The sequence below is a fragment of the Eriocheir sinensis genome, chromosome 13, assembly GCF_024679095.1.
Source record: "Eriocheir sinensis breed Jianghai 21 chromosome 13, ASM2467909v1, whole genome shotgun sequence".
Classification (NCBI taxonomy): domain Eukaryota; kingdom Metazoa; phylum Arthropoda; class Malacostraca; order Decapoda; family Varunidae; genus Eriocheir; species Eriocheir sinensis.
In genome coordinates, this window is record NC_066521.1 from 9,669,997 (window position 1) to 9,685,872 (window position 15,876).

Here is a 15,876-nt window from a genome sequence, read left to right on the forward strand (position 1 = left end):
CCTTCGTAGAGGGCTAATTTCTCGACAAGCGAGAATTATGCCTTCTCTACAGCCCAGGTAGACCTCACCTGGAGTGCAGGGCTCTGACCTGGATGTCCAGCGCTGCCACACACCTGCAGAGACTGGAAAGGTGTGGACTGAGGTGCAGCGACTGTTACAGGAGAACAACCCCAGCCGCCCCCTCAGGATATTATACCTCTAGACACTCTGGAGCACCGCCGGGACGTCGTTGCGCTGGTGGTGTTCCACAAGGCCCAGGTACAAGGGTACCACACCTGGCGGAGGCTGAGGCTCCCCTGCGAGAGGCTGTGAGAGATACGAGAACAGTACTCTCCACACGAGCAGGTCAAATGCCAAAGGTCACGCGCCAGCCAGCACCAGAGGACCTTCACCTCCAGGGTGTCCTGCCTGTGGAACACTTCACTGGGCAGCAAGGCCAACAGTGAGGGAAATGTCCACCAGCAGGTAAAAGTGGCTGCTCACAGGTGGCTGAAGAACATGCCCACCACTGGTGATGCTAAACACAGTGAACAAGTGTAAAGGACTTTTGAAATAATGCACAAGAAAAAGTGACATTTTAAGCCCTGAAAAGTGCACAGTGAAACATATGCTTCTCGTTTCGAACGATCGCATATAGTGTCGTCGACAAAAACAAGTATGTTGTGTACTATAAATTGTCAGTTTAAATAAAAAGAGAGAGAGAGAGAGAGAGAGAGAGAGAGAGAGAGAGAGAGAGAGAGAGAGAGAGGCAGGTGTGGGGAGGGACGCGTGGAGGTGTGGAGGGAGAGGAAGTTTAAATGGCAAAGTGTGAAAGGGGAAAAAAAGAAACCAAACATTTAATTGGTGCAGCAGTTATGGGTGAGTACCTCCTCTTTCCCCTTACCTCTCCCCTCGTTCCGTTTTCTTTTAGCATAGCCATCACCAACCTTCCTCTTTCCCTTTTCTTTTTTGCCCTTTCTCCAGATTCGTCCCTTCTCCCAGACCCATATCTTGAATTTTTCCGTCTCTTCCTCCTCCTACATCGCCAAACTACCCTTTTTTTTGTTTGTTTTCGTTTAATCTTCCTCTTCCTTTATATTCCCTTCCCTTTCACCTGTTACCATTTCCCCTTTTCATATCCCATTTCTTTTTGCTTTGTGACCCCTTCTTCTTCACCATATACTCTTTTCTCCTTTATATTTGCACTACCCTCTACCCTTTCCTCTATTCCTCTCCCTCTACTTCTGATTTTTTTCTTTTCTTCAATGCCTTTTCTTCAGTTTTTACTGTATTCCTTGTTCGTTATCTCTTTTCTCTTACTCTCATTCTTATCCTTTCTTCTACTCTTCCCCCTCTTCCTCTAGTTTTCTTTCCATTTCTTTTGTTCCTCTTCCTCTCTCTCTACTCTTCTTTCTTTTCCTCTCTTCCTTTTACAACTTTTCGTACCTCAATTCTCCTCATCTCGTTTTCTCTTCCTCTATTCACCATATCCACTCCTTTACTCATTTTACTCTTTCTCAGTCTCTCCCCTCATCTATTTTTACCTCTTATTTTACTCCTCTTCCTCTTTCCCTCATTTTGGAGAGTATTTATTTTTCTCCGCTTTCCCCTTTCAAATCACTGAACTCTCTTTTTCTCCTTTCTTCATTTCCTACATTTCTGGCTCTCCTGCAACTGCAAGCACACTCTTTTTCTATTCACTTTCCATTTTTCCTTCCTTTCATTCCACCCTTTTTTAGTATACTCGTATGTTTCTCCCTCTTTCCCTTTTCAAATCACTACACTACTCTTCTTTCAATTGCATCTTCATTGGTGCTTCTGCTTCTATTCTTCTTCTATGTAAACTCTTTCTCTACTCCTCTTCCATTTTTCCATTTTTTTATGTTCCTCCTTTTTCGTCGTATATATTTACCTCTTCTATTCTTCTTCTATGTAAACTCTTTCTCTACTCCTCTTCCATTTTTCCATTTTTCTGTTCCTTCTTTTTCGTCGTATATATTTACCTCTTCTTTACTTTCCAATCACTCTTTCTCTACTCCCTTCCATTTTCCTTCCTCTTCTACGTTGCTCCTTCTCCTGCTTCGTATATATTTACCTCTTCGCTGCTTTACCTTTTCAAATCACTACATTTCTATAATTTCCTTTTTATTTCTCTTTGACAACACTGATGATTCTGCTACTAATATTCTTTTTTCTATGCATACTCTTCCTCTACTTCTATTACATTTAACCTTTATTCATGTTTTTTCCTTCTCTTTACCCTTTCAAATCACTACACTTCTATAACTTCCTTTTTATTTCTCTTTTACAGAACTGATGATTCTGCTACTAATATTCTTTTTTCTATGCATACTCTTCCTTTACTTCTATTATATTTAACCTTTATTCATGTTTTTTTTCCTTTTCTTTAGCCTTTCAAAACACTACACTTCTATAATTTCCTTTTTTTTATTTCTCTTTAATTACACTGATGATTCTGCAACTAATATTCTTTTATCTAAGCAAACTCTTCCTTTACTTCTATTCTATGTAACCTTTATTCATGTTTTTTCCTTCTCTTTACCCTTTCAAAACACTACACTTCTATAATTTCCTTTTTTATTTCTCTCTTATTACACTGATGATTCTTTTCTCTAAGCATACTCTTCCTTTACTTCTATTCTATGTAACTTTTATTCATGTTTTTTCCCCTTTTCTTTACCCTTTCAAATCACTACACCTCCCTTTTTTCCCTTTCTTCCTCCTCTACATGACTATTTCTCCTGCTTCAAATATTCCTTCCTCTAAGTATACACTTCTACGACCCGTCTATTTTTCCTCCCCTTCCTTCCTGTTATTTTCTGGTGTAGATTTTCTTTCTCTTTACCTTTCAAACCACAACACATCTATATTTTTCCCTTTATTGCTCTTGTACACACTGCTGCTTCAAATTCTACTATTCTGTTTTTTTTTTCTAAGCATATCCTTCCTCTACGCCCTTTCTAATTTTCTTCTTTTCCTTCCTCTTTTTTGTCGTATATATCTTCCAAACCTTAACCATTTCAAATCACTACGCTCCCTCTTTACCTTGTCTACATTGCAAGTTCTCCGGTTTCTAATACTCTTCTATGTAAACTCTTCCTCTACCTTCCTTCCATTTCTTCGTTCTTTCCTTCCTTTCCTCCTATTTTGTCGCATTCATTTTCCTCCAATTTACCCTTTCAAATCACTACTCTTCTTTCCCTCTTTTAAATCGTTGCTTCTGTTGCTTCTGATATTCCTTCCCTGAACACACTAGACAAAATTAGGTTAAGGTGGAGGAGGCAGACTGTGAGAGGAGAGTTAGAGGAGAGGTACAGGCGAAGTGACTGGCTCCCTCTATCTTCCCTCTCCCTCTCTCAATCGCCCCTCTCCTTCTGTCTCTCTTTCTTTCGCTCTAATTATATCCCCATACTGACCTCTCTCTCCCCTAACATCACTGAAAGTTTGGGCAGTAAAGATAGGGGAAGTGGAGGAGGAGGAGGAGGAGGAGGAGGGGGAGGTAGTAAAAGTTGTAGTAATTGTGGTGGTAGTGTCAGTAGTAGTAGTAGTAGTAGTAGTAGTAGTACATAAGAACATAAGAACGTAGGAGTCTGCAAGAGACCGATAGGCCTGTACGGGGCAGTTCCTTTGACCCTTAGCTCCCGTGTATCTAACCCCACCTAATATCGCTGTCCATGAATTTATCTAGTCTATTTTTTAATGTGACAATTGTATTGGCACTCACCACATGATCAAGTTTATTCCACTCATCCACAACCCTGTTAGTAAACCAATTTTTGCCTATGTCCCTGTTGAGTCTGAATTTATCCAGTTTAAACCCATTACTTCGTGTCATACCCGGTTCTCTTACCAACAAAACCTTATGAATATCTCCCATATTAAAGCCCTTCATCCATTTATAAACCTCGATCATGTCTCCACGCACCCTTCGCCTTTCTAGAGAATGCAAGTTTAACTGTTTGAGTCTTCCCTCGTATGGCAAGTTTCTCAACCCTGAATCATCTTAGTCATCCTCCTCTGCACCGATTCTAACATTTTGATATCCGTTCTATAGTAAGGTGACCAGAACTGAACCGCATAGTCAAGATGAGGTCTAACTAATGCTAAATATAGTTTGAGGAAGACCTCGGCGCTTCTGTTGCTTACGCTCCTTGAAATAAATCCCAGTACCCTATTTGCTCGATTTCTAGCTTGAATTCATTGTGCCCTTGGACGGAGATCAGAGCTCACTAAGACCCCTAAATCCCTCTCGCACCCAGACCTGCTTATGAGAGTGTCATTTAAGCAATAGTTATGTGAGGTGTTGTTCCTACCTACACTCAGAATACTGCACTTCCCTACATTGAACTCCATCTGCCATTTATCCGCCCAGTCATACAATCTGTTTAGTTCATCCTGGAGAATTCTAGCGTCCTGATCCGACACAATTACTCTACCGATTTTGGTATCATCTGCAAACTTACTGACATCACTACTAATTCCTGTATTAGTCATTGATATAAATAATAAATAAAAGTAGACCTAATACCGAACCTTGTACACATCCCTAGTCAGATCTTTTACCATTGATTTGCTTTATTTTCTTCCTATTGCTAAGCCGCGCCTTGACCCAGTTCAAAACTTTACCCTCTACTCCGTGAGCTTGTAATTTATCCAACAGTCGTTGGTGAGGAACTTTCTCAAACGCTTGACTAAAATCAAGATAGATTACATCATAATTTCCATCTCTGTCTACCGCCTCAAATACTTTATTGTAGAAGGACAAGAGATTGGTGAGGCATGACCTACCTTTCGTGAACCCATGCTGATGTTATTGTTTTCTTATTGCAGTATGTTATTCTCTTATATATTCATCGCTGTTGCTTTTGTTGTTATTCTTGTTATTGTTATTGTTAAGACAGGAGAAGACGAAGAGGAACAAAAGAAAAATGAGAATGCAGGAGGAGGAGGAGGAAGAGGAGGAGGAGGAGGTAGAGGAAAAGGAGGAAAAGAAAAATGAAGACGAGGAAAATGGAAATATAGGAGCAGGAGCCAAAGAGAAAAACAAAAAGAGGAGAAGAAGGAGGAGGAAGAGAAGAAGGAAGAGTAGGAGGAGGGGGAGGAGCGGGAAGAAGAGTAGAGAAAAGGAAAAATGCGAAAAACGTGGGGAGAGAGAGAGAGAGAGAGAGAGAGAGAGAGAGAGAGAGAGAGAGAGAGAGAGAGAGAGAGAGAGAGAGAGAGAGAGAGAGAGAGAGAGAGAGAGAGAGAGAGAGAGAGACAGAGAGAGACAGAGAGAGAGAGAGAGAGGAGAGAGAGAGAGAGAGAGAGGGGAGAGAGAGAGAGAGAGAGAGAGAGAGAGAGAGAGAGAGAGAGAGAGAGAAACATGTCTTTTTACATGCTCTGGCAGCTTTAAATGCTTATTTTCACAGAAATACACACACACCACACACACACACACACACACACACACACACACACACACACACACACACACACACACACACACACACCACACACACACACACACACACACACACACACACACACACACACACACACACACACACACACACACACACACACACACACACACACACACACATACATATCCCATCTTCTCTGTATCATCAATCTAACCAGGAAATTGATGGCCAGCGCCAGGAAATTGATGGCAAGCGTCAAGAACTGACATATGCCTGGACAGAAATTGATGGCCAGCGCCAGGATATTTATGGCCAGCGCCAGGAAATTGATGGCCAGCGCCAGGAAATTGATGGCCAGCGCCAGGAAACTGATGGCCAGCGCCAGGATATTTATGGCCAGCGCCAGGAAATTGATGGCCAGCGCCAGGAAATTGATGGCCAGCGCCAGGAAATTGATGGCCAGCGCCAGGAAATTGATGGCCAGCGCCAGGAAATTGATGGCCAGCGCCAGGAAATTGATGGCCAGCGCCAGGAAATTGATGGCCAGCGCCAGGAAATTGATGGCCAGCGCCAGGAAATTGATGGCCAGCACCAGGAAATTGATGGCCTGCGCCAGGAAATTGATGGCCTGCGCCAGAAAATTGATGGCTAGCGCCAGGAAATTGATGTCCAGCGCCAGGAACTTGATGGCAAGCGCCAGGAAAGTGATGCCGCCAGAAATTGACAGCGCCAGAAATTGATGGCCAGCGCCAGGAAATTGATGGTCAGCGCCAGAAATTGATGGCGAGCGCCAGGAAATTGATGGCCAGCGCCAGGAAATTGATGGCCAGCGCCAGGAAATTGATGGCCTGCGCCAGGAAATTGATGGCCAGCGCCAGGAAATTGATGGCCAGCGCCAGGAAATTGATGGCCAGCGCCAGGAAATTGATGGCCTGAGCCAGGAAATTGATGGCCAGCGCCAGGAAATTGATGGCCAGAGCCAGGAAATTGATGTCCTGCGCCACGAAATTGCTGGCCAGCGCCAGGAAATTGATGGCCTGCGCCAGGAAATTGATGGCCAGCGCCAGGAAATTGATGGCCTGCGCCAGGAAATTGATGGCCAGCACCAGGAAATTGATGGCCTGCGCCAAGATATTGATGGCAAGCGTCAAGAACTGACATATGCCTGGAAAGAAATTGATGGCCAGCGCCAGGAAATTGATGTCCTGCGCCAGGAAATTGATGGCCTGCGCCAGGAAATTGATGGCCAGCGCCATGAAATTGATGGCCTTCGCCATGATATTTATGGCCAGCGCCAGGAAATTGATGTCCTGTTAGCGCCAGGAAATTGATGGCCTGCGCCAGAAATTGATGGCCAGCACCAGGAAATTGATGGCCTGCGCCAGGATATTGATGGCCAGCGTCAAGAACGACAAAGAGGAAATGATGGCCAGCGCCAGGAAATTGATGGCCAGCGCCAGGATATTTATGGCCAGTGTTGCAGAAATTGATGGCCAGCGCCAGATATTTATGGCCAGCACCAGGATATTTATGGCCAGCGCCAGGAAATTGATGGCCAGCGCCAGGATATTTATAGCCAGCGCCAGCGCCAGGATATTTATGGCCAGCGCCAGGATATTTATGGCCAGCGCCAGGAAATTGATGGCCAGCGCCAGGATATTTATGGCCAGCGCCAGGATATTTATGGCCAGCGCCAGGATATTTATGGTCAGCGCCAGGATATTTATGGCCAGCGCCAGGATATTTATGGCCTGCGCCAGGAGTTGTCCTCTGCCCGGAGAGATAACAATGGATTACGCCAAGAACTGGCCTTCACCGGGACAGAAAGCAAAGGCCTGCGCTGGCAAAATGCGCGCCTGGCCTACTCCCTCCACCAATCCCAAGAAGAAGTCGCCGTTCTGCACAGGGCGGTCCAGGCCGAGGAACGGATGTGGAGGGAGCAGGAACAACGAGCGCAGGCTCTAGAACAACAGAACAGCGTCATGCGCAGATACCAGCCCTTCGCCGAGCAGGAAAACAAAGGCCATGTCCACGACACTGCACCCGTCGTCTACGTTCAAGCTCGTCAAGCAGGTGACGAGATAAACATTGAAACTGGTGACGTCCCCTTCGAGGAAGACTCCGACGCTGACGACGTGATGAAATTCGAAGTCCATATAACAGATGATGACATGGGGCACGTGATCGAACCCGAGCCAGCTGAGGAAGTTCCAGACATCGAAATGACATGATGATGAGCATTCCCATCTTGGAAGCCACCCTCCCTCCCATCCGTCCCCCCCGTAGTAACTCCCCTATCGTCGGCCTCCCCATCCTCACCCTCCCCCTCCCCATCCTTCCCCCCCGATGTAACTCCCCTATCGTCGGCCTCCCCATCCTCACCCTCCCCCTCCCCATCCTTCCCCCCTCCCCATCCTTCCCCCTGACGTAACTCCCCATCGTCGGCCTCCCCATCCTCACCCTCCCCTCCCATCCTTCCCCGACGTAACTCCCCCCATCGTCGGCCTCCCCATCCTCACCCTCCCCTCCCCATCCTTCCCCCCCGACGTAACTCCCCTATCGTCGCCCTCCCCATCCTCACCCTTCCCTTCCCCATCCTTCCCCTGATGTAACTCCCCATCGTCGGCCTCCCCATCCTCCCTCCCACTCCCCATCCTTCCCCGACCTAACTCCCCATCGTCGGCCTCCCCATCCTCACCCTTCCTTCCCCATCCTTCCCCGATGTAATCCCCATCGTCGGCCTCCCCATCCTCACCCTTCCCTTCCCCATCCTTCCCCGACGTAACTCCCTATCGTCGCCCTCCCATCCTCACCCTTCCTTCCCCATCCTTCCCCCGACCCCTGACTTAACTCCCCATCGTCGGCCTCCCCATCACCACCTCCCCATTCCCCATCCTTCCCCAACTCCCCTATCGTCGGCCTCCCCATCCTCACTCCCCCATCCTCCCCTGATGACCTAACTCCCCATCGTCGGCCTCCCCATCCTCACCCAACTCCCATTCCCCCATCGTCGCGTAACTCCCCATCCTCACCCTCCCCCCATCCTTCCCCCTCCCCATCCTTTCCCCCCGACCTAACTCCCCTATCGTCGGCCTCCCCATCCTCACCCATCCCATCCCCCTCCTTTCCCCCCGACGTAACTCCCCGTTCGGCGGCCTCCCCATCCGCACCCATCCCTTCCCCAACCTTTCCCCGACCTAACTCCCCTATCGTCGGCCTCCCCATCCTCACCCATCCCTTCCCCATCCTTTCCCCCCGACGTAACTCCCCTATCGTCGGCCTCCCCATCCTCACCCTTCACCTCACGGTGGCTTACCCATCCCCAGCGTTCCCATTCCTCAACCTGGCAGATTCTCCTTCCAACTAGCGGCGGTTCTTCAGTCCAACGGGTGTCCGGGCCAGATTACTCACAAAAGCCTGCGACAGATTCTAAACCCGTACCTTGAGTTCGCCGACTCGACTTGCATTTCTTACATTTCTTACATTTCTTAAAACCTTTCTATCTATGCGTAAATTTGTCCTGAAGGAAATATTTGAATCACAGAGTTACATTCAGAGATAATAAAGAATGAAAGAAGAGACAGAGATATTAAGAAGGAAGATGAGAGAGACGGAGAGAAAATGTATAAGAGGAAGAGAGGAAAAGAAGAGAGAAAAGAGGGAGGAAGGAAAGGAAGCAAAGAGAAGGAAAAGACAGGACCGGCCAAGGATGAGGAGAAAGAGAAAACTGGATAAAATAAAGGAAACAAAAGGAAAAGGAAGGGAGATAAGGAGAGAGAGAGGGACACCAAAACGGAGGAACAGTAAATGAGGGAAGAGAGAAAGGGAAGGGAGGAAAAAGGGAGGGAGGAAGGGAGGAAATGGTGAATGGGTGGTCTAAAATGGAGGGCAGAGGGGAAGAAGGAGGAAATAAAGGGGGAGGAGAGGAAGGGAAGAAAAGATGGATGGATGGGGCAAGATGGAGGGAGGAAAGGAGAAGACAGGGAAACGGAGGGACAGCAGAGGAGGAGAGGAGGAAGGAAGGAAGGGCAAGGGAGAAAAAAAAAAGAAAAAAGAGAAGGAAGACAAGAATGGATAAGAATAGGGAGACAAAGAAGATATATAAAGGAGACAAAAAAAAAAGAGAAAAGAAGGAAAAGGAGAGAGGGACAGAAGAATAAAGAAAGGAGGAGAGAAAGGAGGAAATAAAAAGGGAGGAGGGAAGGGAGGAAAAGGTGAACGGGTGGCCCACTCAATTAAGCCCAGGTAAAGGGTCCTCAAGGTTGCATTTCATGATTACAGGTAAGTTACGGGTAGGAGGAGGAGGAGGAGGAGGAGGAGGAGGAAGTCAAAAGAAAAAAAAAGATATGCATAAATTTTGATCTATTTCTCTCTTTAAAATGGATGTTAGAGAAGAGAGAGAGAGAGAGAGAGAGAGAGAGAGAGAGAGAGAGAGAGAGAGAGAGAGAGAGAGAGAGAGAGAGAGGAAGAATAAGAAAAACAAGAGGAGAAGGAGGAGGAGGAGGAAGAAAGGGAAAGTTTGAATATATGATCAGGTTTTCACGTCTAAATCTTTCATCCCTCTAGCGATCAAATTCCACCCATTTTCTGTATATAAATTTCCGACCCTCAAATATACGTTTGGGAAGATTTTTATAGACGGTGCACAGTTTTACGTCACACCTACACAACATTCCTTAGTAGTGAGTAGTGTGTGTGTGTGTGTGTGTGTGTGTGTGTGTTCAGGTGTTGATATACATGATCAAGGCCAGTTGGGTTATATACTGTTAGGTAACCCGCTACCACCTCGACTACTACTACTACTACTACTAACTACTACTATTGCTACTACTACTACTACTACTACTACTACTACTACTACTATTGCTACTTCTGAGTACTGAGCTACTCCTCAGTTTTAGGCCCGCTTTTATTCATTATCTACATCAATGACATAGACAATGGGATAACTAGTGACATAGGTAAATTTGCAGATGACACCAAAATAGGACGCACTATTAGGACAGGGAAGGATGCTAGAGCACTGCAGGAGGATCTCAACAAACTGTCAGCTTGGTCAGAGAAATGGCAGATGAATTTTAACATCACCAAGTGTAGCGTACTTAAGTGTAGGAACACGCAACCCATTACAAGGGTATAGTTTAGACTCCACAGCGATAGGCAGGTCTGAGTGTGAAAGGGATTTTGGAGTGTTAGTGAATTCTGACCTAAAACTAAGGAAGCAATGTATTAGTGCAAGGAATAGGGCTAACAGGGTATTAGGCTTTATTAACAGGACGGTAACCAACAGGAGTGCAGAGGTCATCCTCAGACTCTATTTAGCGTTAGTTAGGTAACACTTAGATTATGCTGTCCAGTTTTGGTGCCCACACTACAGAATGGACATCAACTTGCTAGAATCAGTTCAGAGGAGGATGACCAAGATGAATCAGGGGCTGACGAACCTCCTATATCAAAATAGGCTGAAACATCTAAACTTACATTCACTAGAAAGACGAAGAGAGCGGGGAGATCTGATAGAAGTATTCAAATGGGTCAAGGGTTACAACAAAGGCGATATAAGTAAAGTACTGAGAATTAGCCAGCAGGATAGAACTCGCAGTAATGGATTTAAATTAGAAAAGTATAGATTTAGGAGAGATATAGGCAAGCATTGGTTTAGTAATAGGGTGGTGGGGGAATGGAATAGACTCAGCAATCACATGGTTAGTGCAGGGACGATAGCTTGTTTTAAGAGTAGACTGGATAGCTACATGGACGAGGACGACAGGTGGCAGTGAGGTGTGGGTGCAGTAAGGTGACGGGGTACTGGTGCGTGCCTAGTACCGCCGGTATAACGAGGATCAAGCCTCTACCTGTAACCCCTGTAACTACACCTCACCCATCGTGAGTAGTGGTGGGGATTCTGGAGCTGCCCTGTGTAGGCCACCCGGCCTCTTGCAGTTTCTACTACCAGCAACAAGACAACTACGCCTACAACTATTACTATCATCATTATCAAAACTACCACTCTACTCACCTTTCAACTATCACTACTACTAGTACACCACGATTACTATCATCACCTCAGTCACACACACACACACACACACACACACACACACACACACACACACAAACAATCCACTTTTTTCAGAGCCATTCTCAAACTCTCTCTCAGCAGATCCAAGGTCACCGAGTGCTCTTGAATATGCCTCCTCCTCCTCCTCCTCCTCCTCCTCCTTCAGTTCCTCTTCATCCTCGTCCTCTTGCATCTCTTTACTTTCGTTTTTCAATTATATTTTTCTTCTTTCTCTCTGATATTCCTCTCCTCCTTTCTTTCTTTTTTCATTTATCATAATCATCATTCTCTCTCTCTCTCTCTCTCACTTCGATCGCCTCTAGTTCTCCTTCAGTCCTCTCTCTCTCTGAGCCTCAAAATCAACGAAAACGGAGAAATAAAGAACAGCGTCTGAATGTTATGAACATGAGGACGAGAGAGAGAGAGAGAGAGAGAGAGAGAGAGAGAGAGAGAGAGAGAGAGAGAGAGAGAGAGAGAGAGAGAGAGAGAGAGAGAGAGAGAGAGAGAGAGAGAGAGAGAGAGAGAGAGAGAGAGAGAGAGAGAGAGAGAGAGAGAGAGAGAGAGAGAGAGAGAGAGAGAGAGAGAGAGAGAGAGAGAGAGAGAGAGAGAGAGAGAGAGAGAGAGAGAGAGAGAGAGAGGTGAGAGGAGAATGGAAATTGGGGAAGAATTCACTGGAGAGGCGGTGACCGAGTGTTCAGCGTGCAGGCGTGGTGAGCCCGTGGACTTAGGCTCAAGTCCCATGGAAACACGCAGATATTTCAAACCATCGCCGAGTGGAGAAAGATTACCCACATGCTGCACAGATATTCAAAAAACCCTAACTTCTCCGACCTCAGTCAAGAGCACCGGGGAGCAGCATGGGCCAAGCAAGTCATATTATCAAGGGAGCCACCATAAATAAAATTCGCCAGCGCCACTAACAGGCTGGGATCGTCGAGGGGATCTCTCTAGAAAGCCTATTTTGCGCTACATGCAGCATCTGAAAAAATAAATACAGTAGAGGAAAATGATAAGTAAAGAGATAGAATAAGGAGAGTTACGAAGAAAGCGAGAAATATAGAAAAATATCACTCGCAGTTTAGAAAATAAAGAATGAAAATAATAAGAGAAAATTGGAGGTAAATTAGGAATATAGACGAAAAACGTAAGTGAAAGAAAATGTAGAATAAAGAAAGATATAAGGAAAGAGACGAAAATATCACTACTGGAAAAAGCATAACGTAAAGGATAATAGGGTTAAAGGAAATAAAATTAAAGCGACAGCAGAAGTAAATAAAAAAAATAAGAAAAAACAATAACAGAAGTTGAAGAAAAGTAAGGAATGAGAAAATGAAAATGGATAAAGTATAAAGTAAAATGAAGTATAAAAGCGAAAAAACCTGAAAGGAAACGAAATTAAGACAGAAAAAACGACAGGAAAAAACAAAAAATATGCAGATACATAAGGTAAATGAAAAAAAGGAATAAAAATAGAGAAACAGGAGAAAATGAAGAAAGCAAAGAAAAAATAGAAAGTATATGAAAACTAGGAATAAAGAAAAACCACGCAGACGAAGGGTAAAGGAAGACGATGAAAAAGAAAAAAAGGAAAGGAGCACAAGAAATACAAATGCTGAAGTACATAAAAAAAAAAATCCGGCAAATTGGAATAAAAAACGAAGGTAGAAATATACAAAAAAAAAACATAAAAAAATGACATAAGAACAAAGCGAAGGTGGAAAAAAACAACGAAGTAAATGAAAGATGAGTTAGGACGTCATATATAGTACAGAAAAAAAAGAAAGGCAGTCTCCCAGCAAACAGAAAGTAGAAACATGCAATTGGAAAAGGAAGACAAGCAGGAGGAAAAAAAGAAAACTCTGCCTTGCCTTTCGTAAATTATTCCTACGTTTCCCCTCCTCCTCCTCCTCCTCCTCCTCCTCCTCCTCCTCCTCCTCCTCCTCCTCCTCCACCTCCTCCTCCACCTCCACCTCCACCTCCACCTCCTCCTCCTCCTCCTCCTCCTTTCCTAATTCTAAAACTACTTTATTTGTCTCGCATAAGTAACTTCAATTAAATTTCCAACTACTCTCTCTCTCTCTCTCTCTCTCTCTCTCTCTCTCTCTCTCGCTTTAACTGTATACATTTTCTCAATAGCGTTCTCATTAGGTGATATTATGATTCGGAAGGAAATACACACACACACACACACACACAAACACACACACACACACACACACACACACACACACACACACACACACACACACACACACACACACACACACACACACACACACACACACACACACACACACACACAAGAGAGAGAGAGAGAAAGAGAGAGAGAGGTCAAGCCAATACACTTTCGGCTTTCTTTTCCCATTACACTACTGAACAAACTCTCTCTCTCTCTCTCTCTTTTATTTAAACATAGGCACATGTATAATATTTACATACCCAAAGGTGCACTGTCGTGTGCTGCCTATTCAAAGGGCAGAATAAAATCTATATAAAAAATAACTACATAAACTATAAAAAATATATATATACTATAAAATAAAAGAAATACAGAATATATGTGAGCGCACTGCACACTACACTCGTGTCACTGCTCCACCACGAGTGTCGGTGGAGTGGGGAGTGAGCCCCTCCAGTGGTGGGCCGACAGTTTTATTTTTTGGGTGTTCATCTCCCGGATGTTTGGTACACAGGCCGTGAGCATGTTCCACATTCGGCAGACTCTTCCCGAAAAGGTGCGCTGGTGCTGGCTGGTACGGGAACACGGCACCTCCACTGCGTCACCACGGGATAGCACCGTTCTCGTGTCCCGCGTGGTGACTCTCGGAGGTTGGCGTAAGCCCACCAGATGTGGCACTCCCTGCACTTGTGCCTTATGAAATACCACAAGAGCAGCTACGTCCCTGCGGTGTTCCAAGGAGTCGACGGAGCTGAGAGTTTCCTGCCCGGTTGGGGGGTCTGCCGCATCCACCAGTTGCAGTGCCCGTCTCTGGATGGCGTCGAGTCTCCCGCTGTGCGAGGCAGCACACGACATCCAAGAGAGGGCAGCGTACTCCAGGTAAGGCCGTATCTGGGCCTTGTAGAGCAACAGCCTCCCTTTTTTGTCGAGGAAGCTGGCCACCCTTTGCAGGCAGGAGACTCTGTGGGAGGCCTTTTGGGCAATGTGTTTGATGTGGCTGTCAAACCGTAGCCCTCGATCCACTTCCACTCCCAGAATCTTGACGGATTCCTGGAGTGGGAGGGGGACGCCACCAAAGCTTAGCTGTCAAAGGCACCCGCTATGTCCAGGGCTACCACGACAATGTCCAGGCCGTCGTCAAGGGCGTCCTGCCAGTTCTTGGTGAGGAGCATCAGCGGATCGGAGGTGGACCGGCCAGGTCTGAACCCATACTGTTGGTTCGAGAGGAGGTAGCTGTCCATGAGGTGGCGACAGACTACGTCTGCCACGACCCTCTCGAACACTTTCCTCACCACAGACAGCAAGGAGATGGGCCGGTAGTTTTTGGGGTCAGACCTGGAGCTCCTCTTGTGGACGGGAACCACCCGAGCCTCTTTCCACACCGATGGCCAGGTGTTTTCCCGGAGGCAGGCAGAGAAGACTGTGGTGAGAGGGGCAGCCATCTCGTGGGCACACTGCTTCAGCAGGTGCGGGCTGAGGTCATCGGGGCCGGTCGCCTTCTGGATGTCCAGCCCTCGTAGCAGGCGCTCGACCAACACCTGTGTCACCTCCACTTTCGTGACAGTCTCCTCGCACTGCTGTTCCAGATGTGGCGGTGTCTGTCCGGGGTTATCCACCTTCATCTTCTCGGCGAAGAGACTGGCCAGCAGCTGGGCTTTCTCCTTTCTGCTGGTGGCCACTGTTCCATTATGTCTTGAGAGTGGAGGAATCGCGTCCTGGCGGCTGATCCCCTACCTTTCCTTGACGAGGGACCACCAGGTCTTATTTCCTACCCCTGCTCCACACAGCTTGCGCCTCATGTCGATAATCTCTCTCTCTCTCTCTCTCTCTCTCTCTCTCTCTCTCTCTCTCTCTCTCTCTCTCTCTCTCTCTCTCTCTCTCTGAAACAAAAGATCCTGTCTATCAAACCTATTAACCTTTTATAACGACCTCTTCACTGTTTATGACGTAACCAAATCACTGGACGTAGTCTATCTTGATTTCCAGAAAGCGTTTGATAAAGTCCCACATCATAAATTACTTTACAAATCGCGAATTGGTTGAGCAACAGACAACAAAGAGTAGTGATTGACGGATTTAACTCAAGAGTGGGCGCCAGTCACTAGTGGCGTCCCTCAGGGCTCGGTTCTTGGCCCAGTGCTCTTCATTATTTACATCAAGGACGTGGATGTTGGACTCAATAATCGCATTAGTAAATTTGCAGACGACACAAAGATTGGTAATTCGGTTCTCAC

General features: G+C 46.1%; 1 protein-coding gene across 1 annotated transcript in view; it reads left to right on the forward strand.

Moving 5' to 3' along the window:
* The first annotated feature begins 9,673 nt into the window (after positions 1-9,673).
* Positions 9,674-15,876, forward strand: part of LOC126997806 (uncharacterized) — a 104,386-nt gene continuing 98,183 nt past the window's right edge. Inside the window, exon 1 of the mRNA XM_050859019.1 lies at positions 9,674-9,683. Within this exon, the coding sequence (XP_050714976.1) occupies positions 9,674-9,683 (10 nt within the window). The remainder of the gene's footprint in view (positions 9,684-15,876) is intronic.